Source organism: Orbicella faveolata, unplaced genomic scaffold (genome assembly GCF_042242905.1).
Source record: "Orbicella faveolata isolate gen_17 unplaced genomic scaffold, um_ofav_v1 contig_26, whole genome shotgun sequence".
NCBI classification, from domain to species: domain Eukaryota; kingdom Metazoa; phylum Cnidaria; class Anthozoa; order Scleractinia; family Merulinidae; genus Orbicella; species Orbicella faveolata.
In genome coordinates, this window is record NW_028301554.1 from 18,972,501 (window position 1) to 18,990,479 (window position 17,979).

General features: G+C 38.5%; 1 protein-coding gene, 9 non-coding genes and 1 pseudogene across 10 annotated transcripts in view; 1 reads left to right on the top strand and 10 right to left on the bottom strand.

Annotated features, from left to right (window-relative positions):
• The window catches only part of LOC149108425 (uncharacterized), a 2,136-nt gene extending 1,066 nt beyond the window's left edge, over positions 1-1,070 (top strand). Inside the window, exon 1 of the mRNA XM_089296185.1 lies at positions 1-1,070. This exon is cut by the window's left edge and continues 1,066 nt beyond it. Within this exon, the coding sequence (XP_089152311.1) occupies positions 1-475 (475 nt within the window). The 3' untranslated portion in view covers positions 476-1,070.
• Positions 1,071-2,180: 1,110 nt separating this feature from the next.
• Positions 2,181-2,264, bottom strand: Trnal-cag (transfer RNA leucine (anticodon CAG)). The gene has a single exon. It is a non-coding gene; the product is annotated as a tRNA-Leu (tRNA).
• Positions 2,265-2,630: 366 nt separating this feature from the next.
• Trnal-cag (transfer RNA leucine (anticodon CAG)) lies at positions 2,631-2,714 on the bottom strand. The gene has a single exon. It is a non-coding gene; the product is annotated as a tRNA-Leu (tRNA).
• Positions 2,715-3,468: 754 nt separating this feature from the next.
• LOC149108428 (uncharacterized) lies at positions 3,469-4,714 on the bottom strand (annotated as a pseudogene).
• A 3,179-nt stretch (positions 4,715-7,893) lies between these two features.
• On the bottom strand, positions 7,894-7,977 carry Trnal-cag (transfer RNA leucine (anticodon CAG)). Its single transcript has one exon. It is a non-coding gene; the product is annotated as a tRNA-Leu (tRNA).
• Positions 7,978-8,346: 369 nt separating this feature from the next.
• Trnal-cag (transfer RNA leucine (anticodon CAG)) lies at positions 8,347-8,430 on the bottom strand. The gene has a single exon. It is a non-coding gene; the product is annotated as a tRNA-Leu (tRNA).
• A 1,537-nt stretch (positions 8,431-9,967) lies between these two features.
• Trnal-cag (transfer RNA leucine (anticodon CAG)) lies at positions 9,968-10,051 on the bottom strand. The gene has a single exon. It is a non-coding gene; the product is annotated as a tRNA-Leu (tRNA).
• A 1,769-nt stretch (positions 10,052-11,820) lies between these two features.
• Positions 11,821-11,904, bottom strand: Trnal-cag (transfer RNA leucine (anticodon CAG)). Its single transcript has one exon. It is a non-coding gene; the product is annotated as a tRNA-Leu (tRNA).
• A 1,116-nt stretch (positions 11,905-13,020) lies between these two features.
• On the bottom strand, positions 13,021-13,104 carry Trnal-cag (transfer RNA leucine (anticodon CAG)). The gene has a single exon. It is a non-coding gene; the product is annotated as a tRNA-Leu (tRNA).
• Positions 13,105-15,112: 2,008 nt separating this feature from the next.
• Positions 15,113-15,196, bottom strand: Trnal-cag (transfer RNA leucine (anticodon CAG)). Its single transcript has one exon. It is a non-coding gene; the product is annotated as a tRNA-Leu (tRNA).
• Positions 15,197-16,752: 1,556 nt separating this feature from the next.
• Positions 16,753-16,836, bottom strand: Trnal-cag (transfer RNA leucine (anticodon CAG)). The gene has a single exon. It is a non-coding gene; the product is annotated as a tRNA-Leu (tRNA).
• Positions 16,837-17,979: the final 1,143 nt, after the last annotated feature.

Genomic DNA, 17,979 nt, shown 5'->3' on the forward strand with positions numbered 1-17,979 from the left:
TAAGGGTTGCTTTAAATGCAAAAGAACAAGATGTGATCTCTGTCGCAACTACTTTGTTGAATCAAATTCTTTCCAAAGTTTTCAAACAGGCAAGAGCTATAAGATACGATTGAAACTTTCCTGTGATTCAAAAAATATCATTTATTTGGCTTCGTGTAAGAAATGTAACTTACAATACATTGGCTCTACAACAACAGATTTTAGAGTTAGATTTCGCAACCACAAGTCTGCTATGCTGACCAAGAAAAAGACTTGTGAGGTAGCGGTGCATTTCAACAGAACACCGCACGACTTAAACGACTTTTCTTTCCAGTGTATTGATCAAGTGCAGATAAATGCAAACAATACAAGTAACACCGAAAAGCTTTTAATCACTAAAGAGGCATATTGGAGTGCACAGTTGTTCTCTCTGGCACCTTTTGGCTTGAACAAACGTCAGGAATTCCACTCGAAAAAAAGAATAAACTACAATTAGCGCAAAAATAACTTGCAAATTTGGCAGTTATCTTAGTTCAGGTGTTCAAAGGCCCTGACCTTGGATCTTGTTAGCTTTGTTAGCGCTAGGTTTTCTCAGGGGCCCCCATCGGGGAATTTATTACATTATTGTTGTTTAAGGGCCCTGTTTAGGGCGCCTGTTGTGCCTTGCCGCGGCATAGTTTCAAGGGCTTTGTTTGGGGATTTTGGGACCGCCTTTTTTGAACATTGAATATTTTACACGCGGGTCCCTTCACACTTTCGGCTGACTCGACGAATCGCGTTACTTTTTTGATATTAATCTTATTTGTATTATATTCGATTATTTATTCTTATTTGGTTTGTGTCTTTTGAGTTTTGTACCGCATTGTCATAGTATCTCGCTTAGTAATCACCGATTGTTTATCATTGGTTAATTTTTTCGTTTTCATGTGTTACCACGCCCTGTTATGTAACCATCTTTGTAATATGATGTCATTTTTTATACTGTAAACTTATTTAAGGTTATTGTAATTTATTATTCACTTGCACTGCAACTGATGAAGGTCTTTGACCGAAACGTTTATTTTTATTAAATTTTTAAACCTTTTTTTAGATTTCTTAGATTTTTTACTGTATATATATATTTTTTTCGCTCGAAGTTGTCCGTCCTCGTTTTCCACAATTGCCTACAAATCTCATTACTCGAGGTTTGGACTACGAATCCTTTTGGATCCTTCTGGCGCGTGGCATCCCTGTTGGCTCGAAGCATCTTAACTTTTTATATATTTTTTATATGGGCACTGCAACTGATGAAGGTCTTTGACCGAAACGTTTATTTTTATTAAATTTTTAAACTTTTTTTAGATTACTGTATATATATTTTTTTTTTCGCTCGAAGTTGTCCGTCCTCGTTTTCCACAATTGCCTATATATATATATATATATATATATATATATATATATATATATATATATATATATATACCACTCAGCCAATCTCAAACCATAGTAAAACCAAAACCAAAGCAATTGCCTGATTGCTTTCGACCCTCAAACCACTCTCAGAGTGAGCTTATAAGTCACGCCCATTAACCGGGTTCCTTCTCGCTTGCGACGACAAGACAAGAGATTTCACACGACGGTCAACCTTAGAATGACCAGATTGTTAGTTGGTTATAAATTCGAGAGAGATCAACTTCGTCTTTGGGAAGTATATGCAAAGAGGGACGGGATAATTCGTCAAGACAGACTAATTGTTTTTGTACCTTTTGAGAGAGAAACTGAAGGCTTAAATGCGTCTGACAGCAGGATTTTTCTTAGGAGGGGTGCACCACTGTTTTACTTCAACAACAATAAACCACATAATTTGCAGAATACCAGTTTTATTAAATAGCCGCATGCCATCTCAGGAGGGGGGGGAGGTACGCTTCCCCTACACCCTCCCCCTAGATCCGGCCCTGAAACAGCAGACGCACAATCCGTCAGAACCATTCTTGCATGTGTCTATGGGGCGCCCAAGTGTGTATAATTCATTGGAAGCTCCCTTTCTTTCAGTCTCTGAAAGTTTTGGCGATCGGTTGATAGCTCTGTTGTGAGACGCAATAGCCTTATGGTTAGTGCGCTGGACTCCTGATCGCGCAGTCTGGTTTGAGCCCTCGCTGGAGTCTTTACGTTCATCTTTTTAGCTCCGTCTTTTTCGTTATATTAACAAAAAGCAGGTGTGTTGTCAGAAGTGGGATTCCAACCCACGCCTACAAGAGTAGACTGCGACCTGAACGCAGCGCCTTAGACCGCTCGGCCATCCTGACTTGCACATGATCAATAGCTAAATCTGTATTGTTCACCGTTCGTTCTCCGTTGTTGCTCACCGTTCGGGTGACAAATCAAACAGCACGCACTACAGTTTCCTGGCAAAACAAAATATCACGATTGTCATTATTCCAAGCCAGTCAAGGGAAATGACATTTGAAGATTTCAAAGCATTGTTTCAACATCTGAAAAGCTGAAAACTTTTTTGCTTGATCATTTTGATCGCAAAACTTGACGAGCAATTAAAAAATTCAAATCAACACATCAAAGAAAACAAACGGCTGAGAAAAATGTAGAAAAAAAATTGTTTGCTTGAACGGCGTCCGGCTTCATGTTTTAATTATATTAACAAAAAGCAGGTGTGCTGTCAGGAGTGGAATTCGAAACCACGCCTACAAGAGTAGACTGCGACCTGAACGCAGCGCCTTAGACCGCTCGGCCATCCTGACTTGCACACGATTGCACGCTAAATCTCTTGTCAGAAAGGAATCATATTTAGCAAAGCTTTAGACATTTTTCTCCCCAGTCGCTTGTCCCTCTTAGCCGTCGAAGCCAATTGGCACGAAGAAAAGATTACGTTGTTAGGAAAAAAATGTTATTTAAATAAAGTCTACGAGTCCTTAGCTTCTACGTTCGCTATGAATGATCCACCGAAGGGATTGAAGGGTAAATGGAGGAGCGCTTAGCAAATGATCAAGGGCTAGGTTTATTGGCTCAGTTGAGTTGCGGACATAAATGCGTGAACGCGGACTGAGCGTGTTGCTAGCAGAAAAAGATCATATATAAATTTCCTTCTGCTTTGAAAACAAACCTTTTGAAAGTGCTTCTTTGTTTACAATTTTTTATGATTGCGGCGTGATTGAAGGAAGTTTTGCGCGTACTAAAATGTCCTTGAGTGATTTTTCTTTCTTGTAAGATACAATCGGTGGCTGGTTAAAGATATGTGCAAGTCTAGGCTGCCGTTCAATGATATGCCAGTGTTTCATGAGAATCTTTTAAGATTCGGTGTGGCTGGGTTATAAGTGGTAACAAACGGTATAATTTTTTTCGCCTTCTTTTTTTTGTTACGAAGAGCTTCTGTTCTGTCTGAACTGAACTTCAGTCAAGACTTTTTGAACGAGCGCCGTGGGATAGCCTCTGTTACAGAGTCTTTGCTCAAAATCTCCTTTGTATTTATTAAAATTCATTTTGACTGAGTTGGTTCTAAAAAGACGTAATGCTTCTCCTTTTTAGTATTGAACGGGTGGCAGGATGAGAAGTGTGTATACTGAAAAGTTTCAGTGGGCTTGAAGTGGGTTTGTGAATCGAGAATTTTGAGAGTTGAAAGGCGAGGTCCTTTGAATACCTCTGTGTCGAGAAAACCAGCTCGTTTGGATGACATTTCAGAAGTAAATTTGATCGTATAGGGTGGAACGAGTTAGCGAAGTTAACAAAAATGGAAACTTCTTCCATTGGAATGTTCCACAAAGAAAATATGTCATCGATAAACCTCTTCCAAAGAAAGGGTTTCAGTAGGCTAGCCGCTAGCAGTCCTTTTTCAAGGTCCGCTACGAAAATAATGGAGAAAGCGACCGCCATTTTAGTTCCCATAGCAATGCCGTGAGTTTGTACTAAGTGTTGGTCATTAAACTTAAAGGAGTTTTCTTCAATTATGAGCTGCATTAGTTCCCGTAAATCGCTCGTCGGGATAGGTAATTTCTGCTCATAGTGATCGTCGTAATAGTGGCAAACAATATCAATTCCTTCTTCTTGAGGAATGTTGGTGTGTAGAGAACTAACGTCAAGGGTGGCTAGTATCACGTCTGGAATTTGCGTGTTTTCAATAAAATTGATGAAGTCGGTAATGTCTTTTATATAGGACTCTTGTTTTATTGCAATAGGTTGTAGTAGTGAGTCTACAAAACTATAAATACGCTCTGTTGGACCATTGCTCCCAGAAACGATTGGTCTGCCGACTGGTGTTTTCTTATGAATTTTAGTCAGCGTGTAAAATTCTGGTATACGTGGTTGTTTAAGACCGATTGATAACCATGTGTGGGTCATTAGGTCGATGTGTCCCGAACGGTGTAGTTTATTAACCATTTCTTTTACCTTTCGGGCGGTGTCTTACACAATGGGAAGTGGAAGAGGCTTGTAACACCTATTATCAGATAATTGTTGTAAGCCTTCATCTATCTTTTTTGCAGTGTCGAGGATGACCGTTGTTGTTCCCTTATCAGCTTTTTTAAGGTTAATTTTGCTGTTGCGTTTTAGTGCGCTAATAGCATTCCTTTCGTTCGCTGAAATGTTATCAATTTGAGGGAGGAAAACTGCTGAAGCAAGTTCGAGTTTGGTTTCTTCCAAGTAATTTTCTAGAGCAACCGAGTTTTGAATAGGTGGTTCCCAGGTTGACTTGACATGGAAGGGATGGGCAGAAGTTTTCCGCTTATTTTACGAACATGTATTTTAAGCGTATTGCTCCAGCAAAAATATCGAAATCCTTTAACAAGGATTTGTTTGAGCTAGGAACTGGAGGGGTTGTTATAAATTTAAGGCCTCTCGAAAGAAGTTTAACCTCGTCGTTTGAAAGAGCTTGGTTTGAAAGATTCTTAATGTATCTTTCGTTTTGCGCTCTAGTGTTATGGGTTAAACGTTTATTGAGACTGTTTCGTCTGAGGGAGCGTTTTTTATGACTCGTTGGAGCGCATCGTTTGGGGTGAGTAGATTTAGAGTCAAAGAAAGACACACCAGTGTAAGGTTCAACTCTGTCTTTATTTACATTCATTGATTCGCTTAGTTGACAAAACATTTTCTGTAGCTCGGATAATTAAGCCTGCATGGAACGAAATTACAAGTTTGTTGAACATTGTGCGTTTTCTGAGTTCTAGGCCTAGGCCTTGGTCTGGCTTTGCTGGCAGGGTGGTTTCTGGAAGCCTGGGAACTGTGCTGTTTCGGCTACAGGTTCTCTAGTAGCTGCTGCTGGACTTTGATGGCCTGGTTGTCTGCAGCTAAATTCTTTTCCTGCTGTTTGATCATAAGGGCAAGCAGCTCCGCATGGGCTCGGTGACTGATCTGGTCCAGGGCGATCTGGAATTCTCGGTCGAACCTGATGTGTTGTTTTGGTCTGTCGTGCAGGCCATAGGGACACGTGGAGTTCTTTGCGTGTTCTCTCGGGACTTGGAGCGACCGTTTACATTTGGCTCGTCTGGTCTCCAGTGTAGTGAGGCGATTCCGGATGGATTTGCTTCCCTCGTCTGCTTTGTGCTGATGGCTGCCATCTCCGTATCAGATATTATCTGCGCCATGGTTGAGTTCTGAAGAGAACTGTTTGTCAAGCTTTAAGTGCAAGTGTGTATAATTCGTTGGAAGCTCCCTTTCTTTCAGTCTCTGAAAGTTTTGGCGATCGGTTGATAGCTCTGTTGTGAGGCGCAGTGGCCTTATGGTTAGTGCGCTGGACTCCTGATCGCGCAGTCTGGTTTGAGCCCTGGCTGGGGTCTTTACGTTGTGTTCTTAGGCAAGACACTTTGCCCTTAGTAGTATAATTGGGCACCAAAACATTGTTTGGGAAACCTGACAGAATGCTGGGGAGTACCCTGTGATGGGACATCCCACGCAGGGGTGGTAATAATGCTCTTAGCTGCTTTATGCGGAAGGAACTTGAGTTAAACGCCGAGAGCTACGAGCCAGTTGGGCCTATATTCTTTACTTTGATAATTCTTATATTTTACATGATCAGTTAGAGTATCTTTATTAGCAAAGGTTTTGTGAAGCATAATCGAGTAAAAATTAGCGATAAGAATGAACGACGTTTCGGTGAAATCGTGACAGTTTATCTTTAAGCATTTGAACTTGAAAATGGTCTCACGATGTCACCGAAACGTTGTTCTTTCTTATCGCTAATTAGAGTATCGATTCGGTTAATGACATAACTTGACCAAAACGAACACTCTGACATGTGTAATTTCATGTACTATTTCCATCTTTCTTTTTTTCAGAGCAAACTGTAGTGTATGTAGTCATTTTCCTGCCAAGGAACTATTCTCAACAGATCAAACCTGAACGCAGTTTATAGGCCTATACTGACCACATGGCTGAAGCATCTGCTTATGTTATCCCTTTCTCACTTGAGGCATTTTACCCTGGATCATATGTGCTACAGAGGTATGTATATTGGCATAACTTCAAGTTATAACTGTTTCTGTTGGGTCTTTAGATAAGTGTCGGCCGGTGGATAAGCGCGTATCTCCCATCAATATTAATGTAGTCTGCGGTACATTTTGAACCTGCCAGTGCGTTATGTTCAGGTCTGGTTTGTCCTCGTTGTTTGGTTCTCAAATGCAAACTATATGAACTCATTTTCTATACTCGTTTTCCGACCGGGCTTTTCCATACATGAAGCGTTTAGATATTTTTTTGTGCCGGATTACGCTGTGCATCGTTGTTGTGCATGATTTCACTTTCCTCACTAGTCACCAGGGAAAAAAATGTTGTTATCTCGGAAACGGGTATGGTGATGTTGATTAATCTGTCTAAACATCTCTTTCTTTCTATAAAACAAAAAAAAGTCCGGTTTTTCCGCAGAATATTATTGCAATAAACAATCACCAGAACCGTAAACGTACCCAAGAAGTGATGAAAATATAATTGTGGCCTAGTTAATACTCCTTGCTTTGAACAAGTTGAATCAGTATTAATTAAAAATGAATGCCTCTAAAAGGTCTCACAAAAAGGCGTGGTCCCGCTTGACCATGAAATATCAAGTACATTGAATTGTTCTTTGAATTTGACTAAGTTCATCTATTTTCATGTTTCATGTTTTGCTTTTTGCCTTTCCTTTTTTTATGTTTTTACATCTTATGCACGTAAAGTGAACCGTTAAAATAAAAAAAAATTAATGATTCTCTAGAGGCTGATACTGATCATTGCTTTTCTGCAAATATATGAATGTTACACAGTAGAACCATGTTAATAGCACCCCATCTTTAGCCCATAAAGGTGTCCTTAACATACCACAATGACCGACTATCAACCTTTTCTTCGGGCTAAAAAAGTGGTTGTAATAACAAGGTGGTTGTATTATCGGGTTGGAAGTAAGGCGGGGCTCCCCCATAAATATTTACCCGACTTACCTGATCACATCCACAATTGTTTTGTCATTATATGTTGCCGTCAGTGGTTCTTCGTGCTATGATCTTGATGCATATAGTTGTGTGGGTGATGATACATCAACTTATTCAGCTTATTTTAACCTTAGAAAAGCCAAAATTATGATCACAACTCGCTGCATTCTGATTACCTCTCGTCAATTTTCAATGTATATTTCTTGACCATTTTGCTGTCCACAGGCTGAATCGTTGTTCACCGTTCAGGTGACAAATCAAGCCAGCACGCGCTACATTTTCCAGGCCAAACAAAATCACGATTGTCATTATCCCAAGCCAGCCAGGGGAAACGAATTTTGAAGTTTTTCAACATCTGAAAAGCTGAAAACTTTTTTGCATCATCATTTTGATCGGAAAAAAATTGACGAGCAATTTTGAAATCAAGAAATTAAAAAAAAACAACGGCTGAACAAAATATAGAAAAAATGATTCCTTCGACGGTGTCCAGCTTCATCTTTTTCGTTATATTAACAAAACGCAGGTGTGTTGTCAGAAGTGGGATTCGAACCCACATCTACAAGAGTAGACTGCGACCTGAACGCAGCGCCTTAGACCGCTCGGCCATCCTGACTTGCACATGATTAGTAGCTAAATATGTATTGTTCTTCTCCACAGCCTTCAAAAGTTGCTCACCGTTCGGGTGACAAATCAAACCAGTCCGCACTACAGTTTCCTGGCAAAACAAAATATCACGATTGTCATTATTCCAAGCCAGTCAAGGGAAATGACATTTGACGATTTCAAAGCATTGTTTCAACATCTGAAAAACTGAAAACTTTTTTTGCTTGATCATTTTGATCGCAAAACTTGACGAGCAATTAAAAAATTCAAATCAACACATCAAAGAAAACAAACGGCTGAGAAAAATGTAGGGAAAAAAATGATTGCTTCAACGGCGTCCGGCTTCATGTTTTTTTATATTAACAAAAAGCAGGTGTGCTGTCAGGAGTGGGATTCGAACCCACGCCTACAAGAGTAGACTGCGACCTGAACGCAGCGCCTTAGACCGCTCGGCCATCCTGACTTGCACATAGTACCACGTTAAATTTCTTGTCAGAAAGGAATCATATTTAGCAAAGCTTTAGACATTTTTCTCCCCAGTCGCTTGTCCCTCTTAGCCGTCGAAGCCAATTGGCACGAAGAAAAGATACCTTGTTGGAAAAAAATGTTATTGCAAGTTTAATTTTTATAGTTTGTCTTTAAGGTTTAGCAAGCTCCTAAGCAACCACAGTTGAAAATAGACTTTAATTTATGGACTTCCTCCTTCACACTTTCGTGTCATGGATGGTTTGTCTTGAAAAATTTAAGTTAAGCTATACATCAAATGCGCGACGTGTAATTGGCATGTCTTCTTCTTTATGGCTTTCCTCGCCAGAGGAAAATAAATTGCTATCTTAGAAACGGATACGCTGATGTTGATCAATCTGTCTAGAGATCTCTTTCTTTCTATAAAAACAAAAATAGTCCAGTTTCTTTGCAGAATATTAGTGTAATAAACAGTCACCTAAAACGTGAACGTATCCAAGAAGTTATAAAAATATAATTGTGGCTTCGTGAATACTGCTAGCTTTGAACAAGTTGAATCCGCGTTAATTAAAAATGAATGTCTTAAAAGGTCTTGCAAAAAGGCGTGGTCGAGCTTGACCATGAAACAACAAGTACATTGAATTGTTCTTTGAATTTGATTAAGTTCGTCTATTTTCATGTTTCATGTTTTGCTCTTTACATATTTTTCTGCTTCCATATAACATGCACACTAAGTGAACCGTTGAAATAAAAACGTTTCGACGACTTCATCTCTTTTCCACAAATATATGAATGTTATATAGTAGAACCATAGCACCCCATCTTTAGCCCATAAAGGTTTGGTCGCATGAAAGGAGTCCTTAACATACCGCCGGCAATGACTGAGTATCAATACCTTTTCTTCGGGCTAAAAAAGTAGTTGTAATAACAAGGTGGTCGTATTATCGAGTTGGACGTAAGGCGGGGCTCCACCATAAATATTTACCCGACTTACCTGATCACATCCACAATTGTTTTGTCATTATAGGTTGCCGTCAGTGATTCTTCGTGCTATGATCTTGATGTATATAGTTGTATAGGTGATACATCAACTTATTCAGCTTATTTTAACCTTAGAAAAGGCAAAAATTATGATCACAACTTGCTGCGTTCTGATTGCCTCTCATCAATTTTCAATGTATTTCTCTTGATCATTTTGTTCAGTGTCCACAGACTAAATCGTTGTTCACTGGCCGGGTGACAAATCAAGGGAGCACGCACTACATTTTCTAGGCCAAACAAAACCACGATTGTCACTATTCCAAGTCAGTCAAGGGAAATGACCGTTTTAAGATTTCAAAGCATTCTTTCAATATCAGAAAACCTGAAAACTGTTTGCATGATCACTTTGATCGCAAACCTTGACAAGCAATTGAAACATTTCAAATCAACACATTAGAGAGAACAAACGGCTGAACAAAATGTAGAAAATAGAAGATTCCTTCGACGGGCGTCCAGTTTCATGTTTTAATTATATTAACAAAAAGCTGGTATGTTGTCAGGAGTGGGATTCGAACCCACGCCTACAAGAGTAGACTGCGACCTGAACGCAGCGCCTTAGACCGCTCGGCCATCCTGACTTGCACATGATTAAAGTTAAATCTCTTGTTAGAAAGGAATCATATTTAGCAAAGCTTTAGACATTTTCGTCCCCAGAGTCGCTTGTCCCTCTTAGCGGGCGAAGCCAATTGGCACGAAAAAAAGATTACGTTGTTAGAAAAAATGTTATTGTAAGTTTAATTTTTATAGTTTAGCTTTAAAGGCGCTCAGTCACGGTTTTCGCGTATTGACAAGTTTAGGCTCAATTTTTGAAATTCGTCGTTTGTAATCCGTGTCAATCTTCTCCATCCTTAGCCATCCTTGTTCCATTATGGTTTATCATTATCTCTTTGGTGTTTTTCTATCTTATTAAACTGTTATTTTCAGGTTTCCTACCATTTAAAGGTAATTTTGTATGTGGTCAAAATAACTTAACATACCGTGACTGAGCCCCTTTAAGGTTTACCAAGTTCTTAAGCAACCACAGTTAAAAATATACTGTAATTAGTGGACATCCACCTCCAGATTTCCATGTCATGGACGGTTTATCTTGAAAAATGTAACTTAAACTGAACATCAAATGCGCGACGTGTAATTGGCATGTCTTCTTCTTTGTAGTTTTCCTTGCCAGAGGGGAAAAAGTGTTATCTCGGAAAACAGTACGGTGATGTTGATTGATCTGTCCAACAATCTCTTTCTTTCTATAAAATCGAAAATAGTCCAGTTTCTTCGCAGAATATTAGTGTAATAAACAGTCACCAGATACGTGAACGTACCCAAGAAGTTATGAAAATGAAATTGTGGCTTCGTGAATTCTGCTAGCTTTGAACAAGTTGAAACAGCGTTAATTAAAAATGTGTGTCTTAAAAGGTCTTGCAAAAAGGCGTGGTTGCGCTTGACCATGAAACATCAAGTACATTGAATTGTTCTTTGAATTTGATTAAGTTCGTCTATTTTCATGTTTCACGTTTTGCTCTTTACCTATTTTTCTGCTTTCATATAACATGCACATTAAGTGAACTGTTGAAATTAAAACGTTTCGACGACCTCATCTCTTTTCCACAAATATATGGATGTTATATAGTAAACCTATAACACCCCATCTTTAGCCCATAAAGATGTGGTCGTATGAAAGGAGTCCTTAACACACCGCAATGACTGAGTATCAATACCTTTTCTTCGGGCTAAAAAAGTGGTTGTAATAACAAGGTGGTCGTATTATCGGGTTGGACGTAAGGCAGGGCTCCACCATAAATATTTACCCGACTTACCTGATCACATCCACAATTGTTTTGTCATTGTATGTTGCCGTCAGTGATTCTTCGTGCTATGATCTTAAGGCATAGTTATATAGGCGATACATCAACTTATTGAGCTTATTTTAACCTTAGAAAAGGCAAAAATTATGATCACAACTTGCTGCGTTCTGATTGCCTCTCATCAATTTTCAATGTATTTTTTCTCTTGACCATTTTGTTCAGTGTCCACAGGCTAAATCGTTGTTCACTGGTCGGGTGAGAAATCAAGGGAGCACGCACTACATTTTCTAGGCCAAACAAAATCACGACTGTCACCATTCCAAGCCAATCAAGGGAAATGACCGTTTTAAGATTTCAAAGCATTCTTTCAACATCTGAAAACCTGAAAACTTTCTTTGCATGATCACTTTGATCGCAAAACTTGACCAGCAATTGAAAAATTTCAAATCAACACATCAAAGAGAACAAACGGCTGAACAAACTGTAGAAGACAAAAGATTCCTACGAGGGCGTCCAGCTTCATGTTTTCATTATATTAACAAAAAAAAAGGTGTCAGGAGTGGGATTCGAACCCACGCCTACAAGAGTAGACTGCGACCTGAACGCAGCGCCTTAGACCGCTCGGCCATCCTGACTTGCACATGATAACCAGCTAAATCTCTCAAAAAGAATGATATTTAACAAAGCTTTGAACATTCTCGTCCCCAGAGTCGCTTGTCCCTCTTAACCGGCGAAGCCTTGGCACGAGGAAAAGGTGGCCCTGAAGACAGATGATTTGATTAGCTAAACTAAGAAACTTGAACTAAGATTTTCATCAATTCGACGCTTGTTTTCTTTAAGGTTTAGCAAGTTCCTAAGCAAGCACAGTTAAAAATATACTGTAATTCAGTTTATGGACATCCTCTTTCAGACTTCCATGTCATGGATGGTTTATCTTGAAAAATTTAACTCAAACTGTACATCAAATGCGCGACGTGTAATTGGCATGTATTCTTCTTTATGGCTTTCCTTGCCAGAGAAAAAAAAATGTTATCTCGGAAACGAGTACGGTGATGTTGATTGATCTGTCTAACAATCTCTTTCTTTCTATAAAACAAAAATAGGCCAGTTTGTTTGCAGAATATTAGTGTAATAAACAGTCACCAGATGCGTGAAAGTACCCAAGACGAAATGAAAATATAATTTTGGCATCGTAAATGCTTCTTGCTAGGAGCAAGCTGAATCAGTGTAGTAAAATGAATGCCTTGAAAGTTTTGCAAAAAGGGGTGGTCGCGCTTTACCATCAAGTACATGAAATTGTTCCTTGAATTTGATAAAGTACATCGATTTTCATGTTTCATGTTTTGCTTTTTACCTGTGTTTCTGCTTTCAAATAACACGCACATTAAATGAACCGTTGAAATAAAAACATTTCGACGACTTCCTTGTAGCTGATATTGATCATCTCTTTTCCTCAAATATGTGAATGTATATATTTAGAACTATGTTAATAGCACCCCATCTTTAGCCCATAAAGTTGTGATCGTGTTGTGATCCAAGCTGGTCAAGGAAACAGCATTTGAAGATTTCAAAGCATTCTTTCACCATCTGAAAACGTTTTAGCGTTATCATTTTTATCCCAAAACTTGAAGAGCAACTGAAAAATTTAAAATCAACATATCAAATAGCGGCTGAACAAAATGTAGAAAAAATTATTCCTTCGACGGCGTCCAGTTTCATGTTTTAATTATATTTACAAAAAAAAGGTGTGTTGTCAGGAGTGGGATTCGAACCCACGCCTACAAGAGTAGACTGCGACCTGAACGCAGCGCCTTAGACCGCTCGGCCATCCTGACTTGCGCATTAAGGTAAATCTCTTGTCACAAAAGAACCATATTTAACAAAGCTTTAGACATTTTCGTCCCCAGAGTGGTTTGTCCCTCTTAGCCGGCGAAGCCAATTGGCACGAAGAAAAGATTACGTTGTTAGAAAAAAATGTTATTGTAAGTTTAATTTTTATAGTTTATCTTTAAAGGCGCTCAATCACGGTTTTCGCGTATTGAAAAGTTTAGCCTCAATTTTTCAAATTCGCCGTTCGTAATCCGTGTCAATCTTCTCCATCCTTAGCGATCCTTGTTCCTTTATGGTTTATCATTTTCTCTTTGGTGTTTTTCTATCTTATTGAACTGTCATTTTCAGGTTTCCTACCATTTAAAGGTAATTTTGTATATTGCCAAAATAACTCAAAATACCGTGAGTGAGCCCCTTAAAGGTTTACCAAGTTCCTAAGCAACCACAGTTAAAAATATACTGTAATTAATGGACATCCACCTCCAGATTTCCATGTCATGGATGCTTCATCTTGAAAAATTTAACTTAAACTGAGCATCAAATGCGCAACGTGTAATTGGCACGTCTTCTTCTTTATGGCTTTCCTCGCCAGAGAAAAAAAAATTGTTATCTCGGAAACGGGTAAGGTGATGCTGATAAATCTGTCTAGCAATCTCTTTCTTTCTATAAGACAAAAATAGTCCAGTTTCTTCGCAGAATATTAGTGCAATAAACAATCACCAGAAATGTGGACGTACCCAAGAAGTTATCTTAATATAATTGTGGCTTCGTGAATACTGCTTGCTTTGAACAAGCTGAATCAGTATTAATTGAAAATGATGTAATTATATGAATGTTACACAGTAGAACCATGTTAATAGCACCCCATCTTTAGCCCATAAAGTTGTGGTCCTATTAAAGGTGTCCTTAACATACCACAATGACCGACTATCAACCTTTTCTTCGGGCTAAAAAAGTGGTTGTAATAACAAGGTGGTCATATTATCGGGTTGGACGTAAGGCGGGGTTCCCCATAAATATTTACCCGGCTTACCTAACCCCATCCACAATTGTTTTGTCATTATATGTTGCCGTCAGTGATTCTTCGTGCTATGATCTTGATGCATATAGTTGTATAGGTGATACCTCAACTTATTCAGCTTATTTTAACCTTAGAAAAGGCAAAACTTATGATCACAACGTGCTGCATCAGATTCTGATTGCCTCTCATCAGTTTTCAATGTATGTTTCTTGACCATTTTGTTCTCGACAGGCTACAAAAGTTGCTCACCGTTCGGGTGACCAATCAAACCAGCACGCACTACATTTTCCAGGCTTAACAAAATCACGATTGTCATTATTCCAAGCCAGTCAAGGGAAACGAAATTTGAAGATTTCAAAGCATTGTTTCAACATCTGAAAAACTGAAAACTTTTTTCCTTGATCATTTTGATCGCAAAAAATTGACGAGCAATTAAAACATTTTGAAATCAACACATTAAAAAAACAAACGGCCGAACAAACCATAGAAAAAATGATTCCTTCGACGGTGTCCAGCTTCATCTTTTTTGTTATATTAACAAAAAGCAAACGCATTGTCAGGAGTGGGATTCGAACCCACGCCTACATGAGTAGACCGCCCTAGACCGCTCGGCCATCCTGAGTTGCACATGATTATAGACTAAATCTGTATTGCTGTTGTCCACAGCCTTCAAAAGTTGCTCACCGTTCGGGTGACAAACCAAACCAGCCCGCACTACAGTTTCCTGGCAAAACAAAATATATGACGATTGTCATTATTCCAAGCCAGTCAAGGTAAATGACATTTGAAGATTTCAAAACATTCTTTCAACATCTGAAAAAGAGAAAACGTTTTTGCTTGATCATTTTGATCACAAAACTTGACGAGCAATTTAAAAATTCAAATCAACACATCAAAAAAACAAACGGCTGAACAAAATGTAGAAAAAAAATGATTGCTTCAACGGCGTCCGACTTCATCTTTCAATTCTATTAACAATAAAGCAGATGTGTTGTCGGGAGTGGGATTCGAACCCACGCCTACAAGAGTAGACTGCGACCTGAACGCAGCGCCTTAGACCGCTCGGCCATCCTGACTTGTACAATGCAACAAGCTAAATCTCTTTTTAAACAGGAATTATATTTAACAAAGCTTTAGACATTTTCATCCCCAGATCTAGAGTCGCTAGTCCCTCTTGCCGGCGAAGCCAATTGGCACGAAGAAAAGATTATGTTGTTAGAAAAAAAAATTCTATTGTAAGTTTAATTTTTGTAGTTTATCTTTAAGGTTTACCAAGTTCCTAAGCAACCACAGTTAAAAATATACTGTAATTTATGTACACCCACCTCAAGACTTCCATGTCATGGAGGGTGTTTCTTGAAAAATGTAACTTAAACTCAACATCAAATGCGCGACGTGTAATTGGCATGTCTTCTTCTTTATGGCTTTCCTCGCCAGAGAAAAAAAATACTATTATCTCGGAAACGGGTACGGTGATGCTTATTAATCTGCCTAGCAATCTCTTTCTTTGTATGAAACTAAAATAGTCCAGTTTCTTCGCAGAACATTAGTGTAATAAACTATCACCAGAAATGTGAACGTACCCAAGAATTGAAGTTATGAAAATATAATTGTGGCTTCGTGAATACTGCTTGCTTTGAACAAGCTGAATCAATATTAATTGAAAATGAATGCCTTTAAAGGTCTCACAAAAAGGCGTGGTCGCGCTTGACCATGAAACATCAAGTACATTCAATTGTTCTTTTAAATTTGATTAAGTTCACGTATTCTCGTGTTTCATGTTTTGCTTTTTGCCTATTTTTTCTGTTTTTACATATCATGCACATAAAGTGAACCGTTGAAATAGAAACATTTTAATGACTCTCTAGAAGCTGATATTGATTATCTCTTTTCTGCAGTTATATGAATGTTACACAGTAGAACCATGTTAATAGCACCCCATCTTTAGCCCATAAAGTTGTGGTCCTATTAAAGGTGTCCTTAACATACCACAATGACCGACTATCAACCTTTTCTTCTGGCTAAAAGAATGGTTGTAATAACAAGGTGGTCATATTGCTGGGTTGGACGTAAGGCGGGGCTACCCCATAAATATTTACCCGGCTTACCTAACCACATCCAAAAGTGTTTTGTCATTATATGTTGCCGTCAGTGATTCTTCGTGCTATGATCTTGATGCATATAGTTGTATAGATGATACCTCAACTTATTCAGCTTATTTTAACCTTAGAAAAGGCAAAACTTATGATCACAACGTGCTGCATCAGATTCTTATTGCCTCTCATCAATTTTCAATGTATTTTTCTTAACCTTTTTTCTTTATTCAGCGTTCGGGTGACAAATCAAACCAACTCGCGTTACCTTTTCCAGGCCAACCAAAATCACGACTGTCATTATTCAAAGCCAATCAAGGGAAACAAGATTTGAAGATTTTAAAGCATTCTTTCAACATCTGAAAACTGAAAACTTCCTTGCATGATCTTTTTGATCGCAAAAAATTGAAGAGCATCTCAAATATTTCCAAATAAACACATCAAAGAGAACAAGCGGCTGAACAAAGTATAGAAAAAAAAGATTCCTTCGACGGCGTCCGGCTTCATGTTTTAATTATAGTAACAAAAAGCAGGTGTGTTGCCAGGAGTGGGATTCGAACCCACGCCTACAAGAGTAGACTGCGACCTGAACGCAGCGCCTTAGACCGCTCGGCCATCCTGACTTGCACATGTTAACAAGCTAAATCTCTTGTCAGAAAGGAATCATATTTAGCAAAGCTTTAGACATTTTTCTCCCCAGTCGCTTGTCCCTCTTAGCCGGCGAAGCCAATTGGCACGAAGAAAAGATTACGTTGTCAGAAAAAAAATGTTATTGCAATTTTTTTTTATATAGTTTATGTTTAAGGTTTACCAAGTTCCTAAGCAACCACAGTTAAGAATATACTGTAATTTATGTACATCCTCCTCCAGATTTCCATGTCATGGATGGTTTATCTTGAGAAATGTAACTTAAACTGAACATCAAATGCACGACGTCTAATAGGCATTTCTTCTTTGTGGCTTTTCTCGCTAGAAAAAAAATTGTTATCTCGGAAACGGGTACGGTGATACTGATTAATCTGCCTAGCAATCTCTTTCTTTCTTTAAAAGCAAAAATAGTCCAGTTTTTTCGCAGAATATTAGTGTAATGAACAGTCACCAGAATCGTGAAAGTACCCAAGAAGTTATGAAAATATAATTATGGCTTCGTGAATACTGCTAGCTTTGAACAAGTTGAATCAGCGTTAATTACAAATGTATGTCTTAAAAGGTCTTGCAAAAAGGCGTGGTCGCGCTTGACCATGAAACATCAAGTACATTGAATTGTTCTTTGAACTTGATTAAGTTCGTCTGTTTTCATGTTTCATGTTTTGCTCTTTGCCTATTTTTCTGCTTACATATAACATGCACATTAAGTGAATTGTTGAAATTAAAACGTTTCGACGACCTCATCTCTTTTCCACAAATATATGAATGTTATATAGTAGAACCATAGCACCCCATCTTTAGCCCATAAAGATGTGGTCGTATGAAAGGAGTCCTTAACACACCGCAATGACTGAGTATTAATACCTTTCTTTGGGCTAAAAAAGTGGTCGTTATAACAAGGTGGTCGTATTATCGAGTTGAACGTAAGGCGGGGCTCCACCATAAATATTTACCAGACTTACCTGATCACATCCACTATTGTTTTGTCATTATATGTTGCCGTCAGTGATTCTTCGTGCTATGATCTTGATGCATATAGTTGTATAGGTGATACATTAACTTATTCAGCTTATTTTAACCTTAGAAAAGGCAAAAATTATGATCACAACGTACTCAGT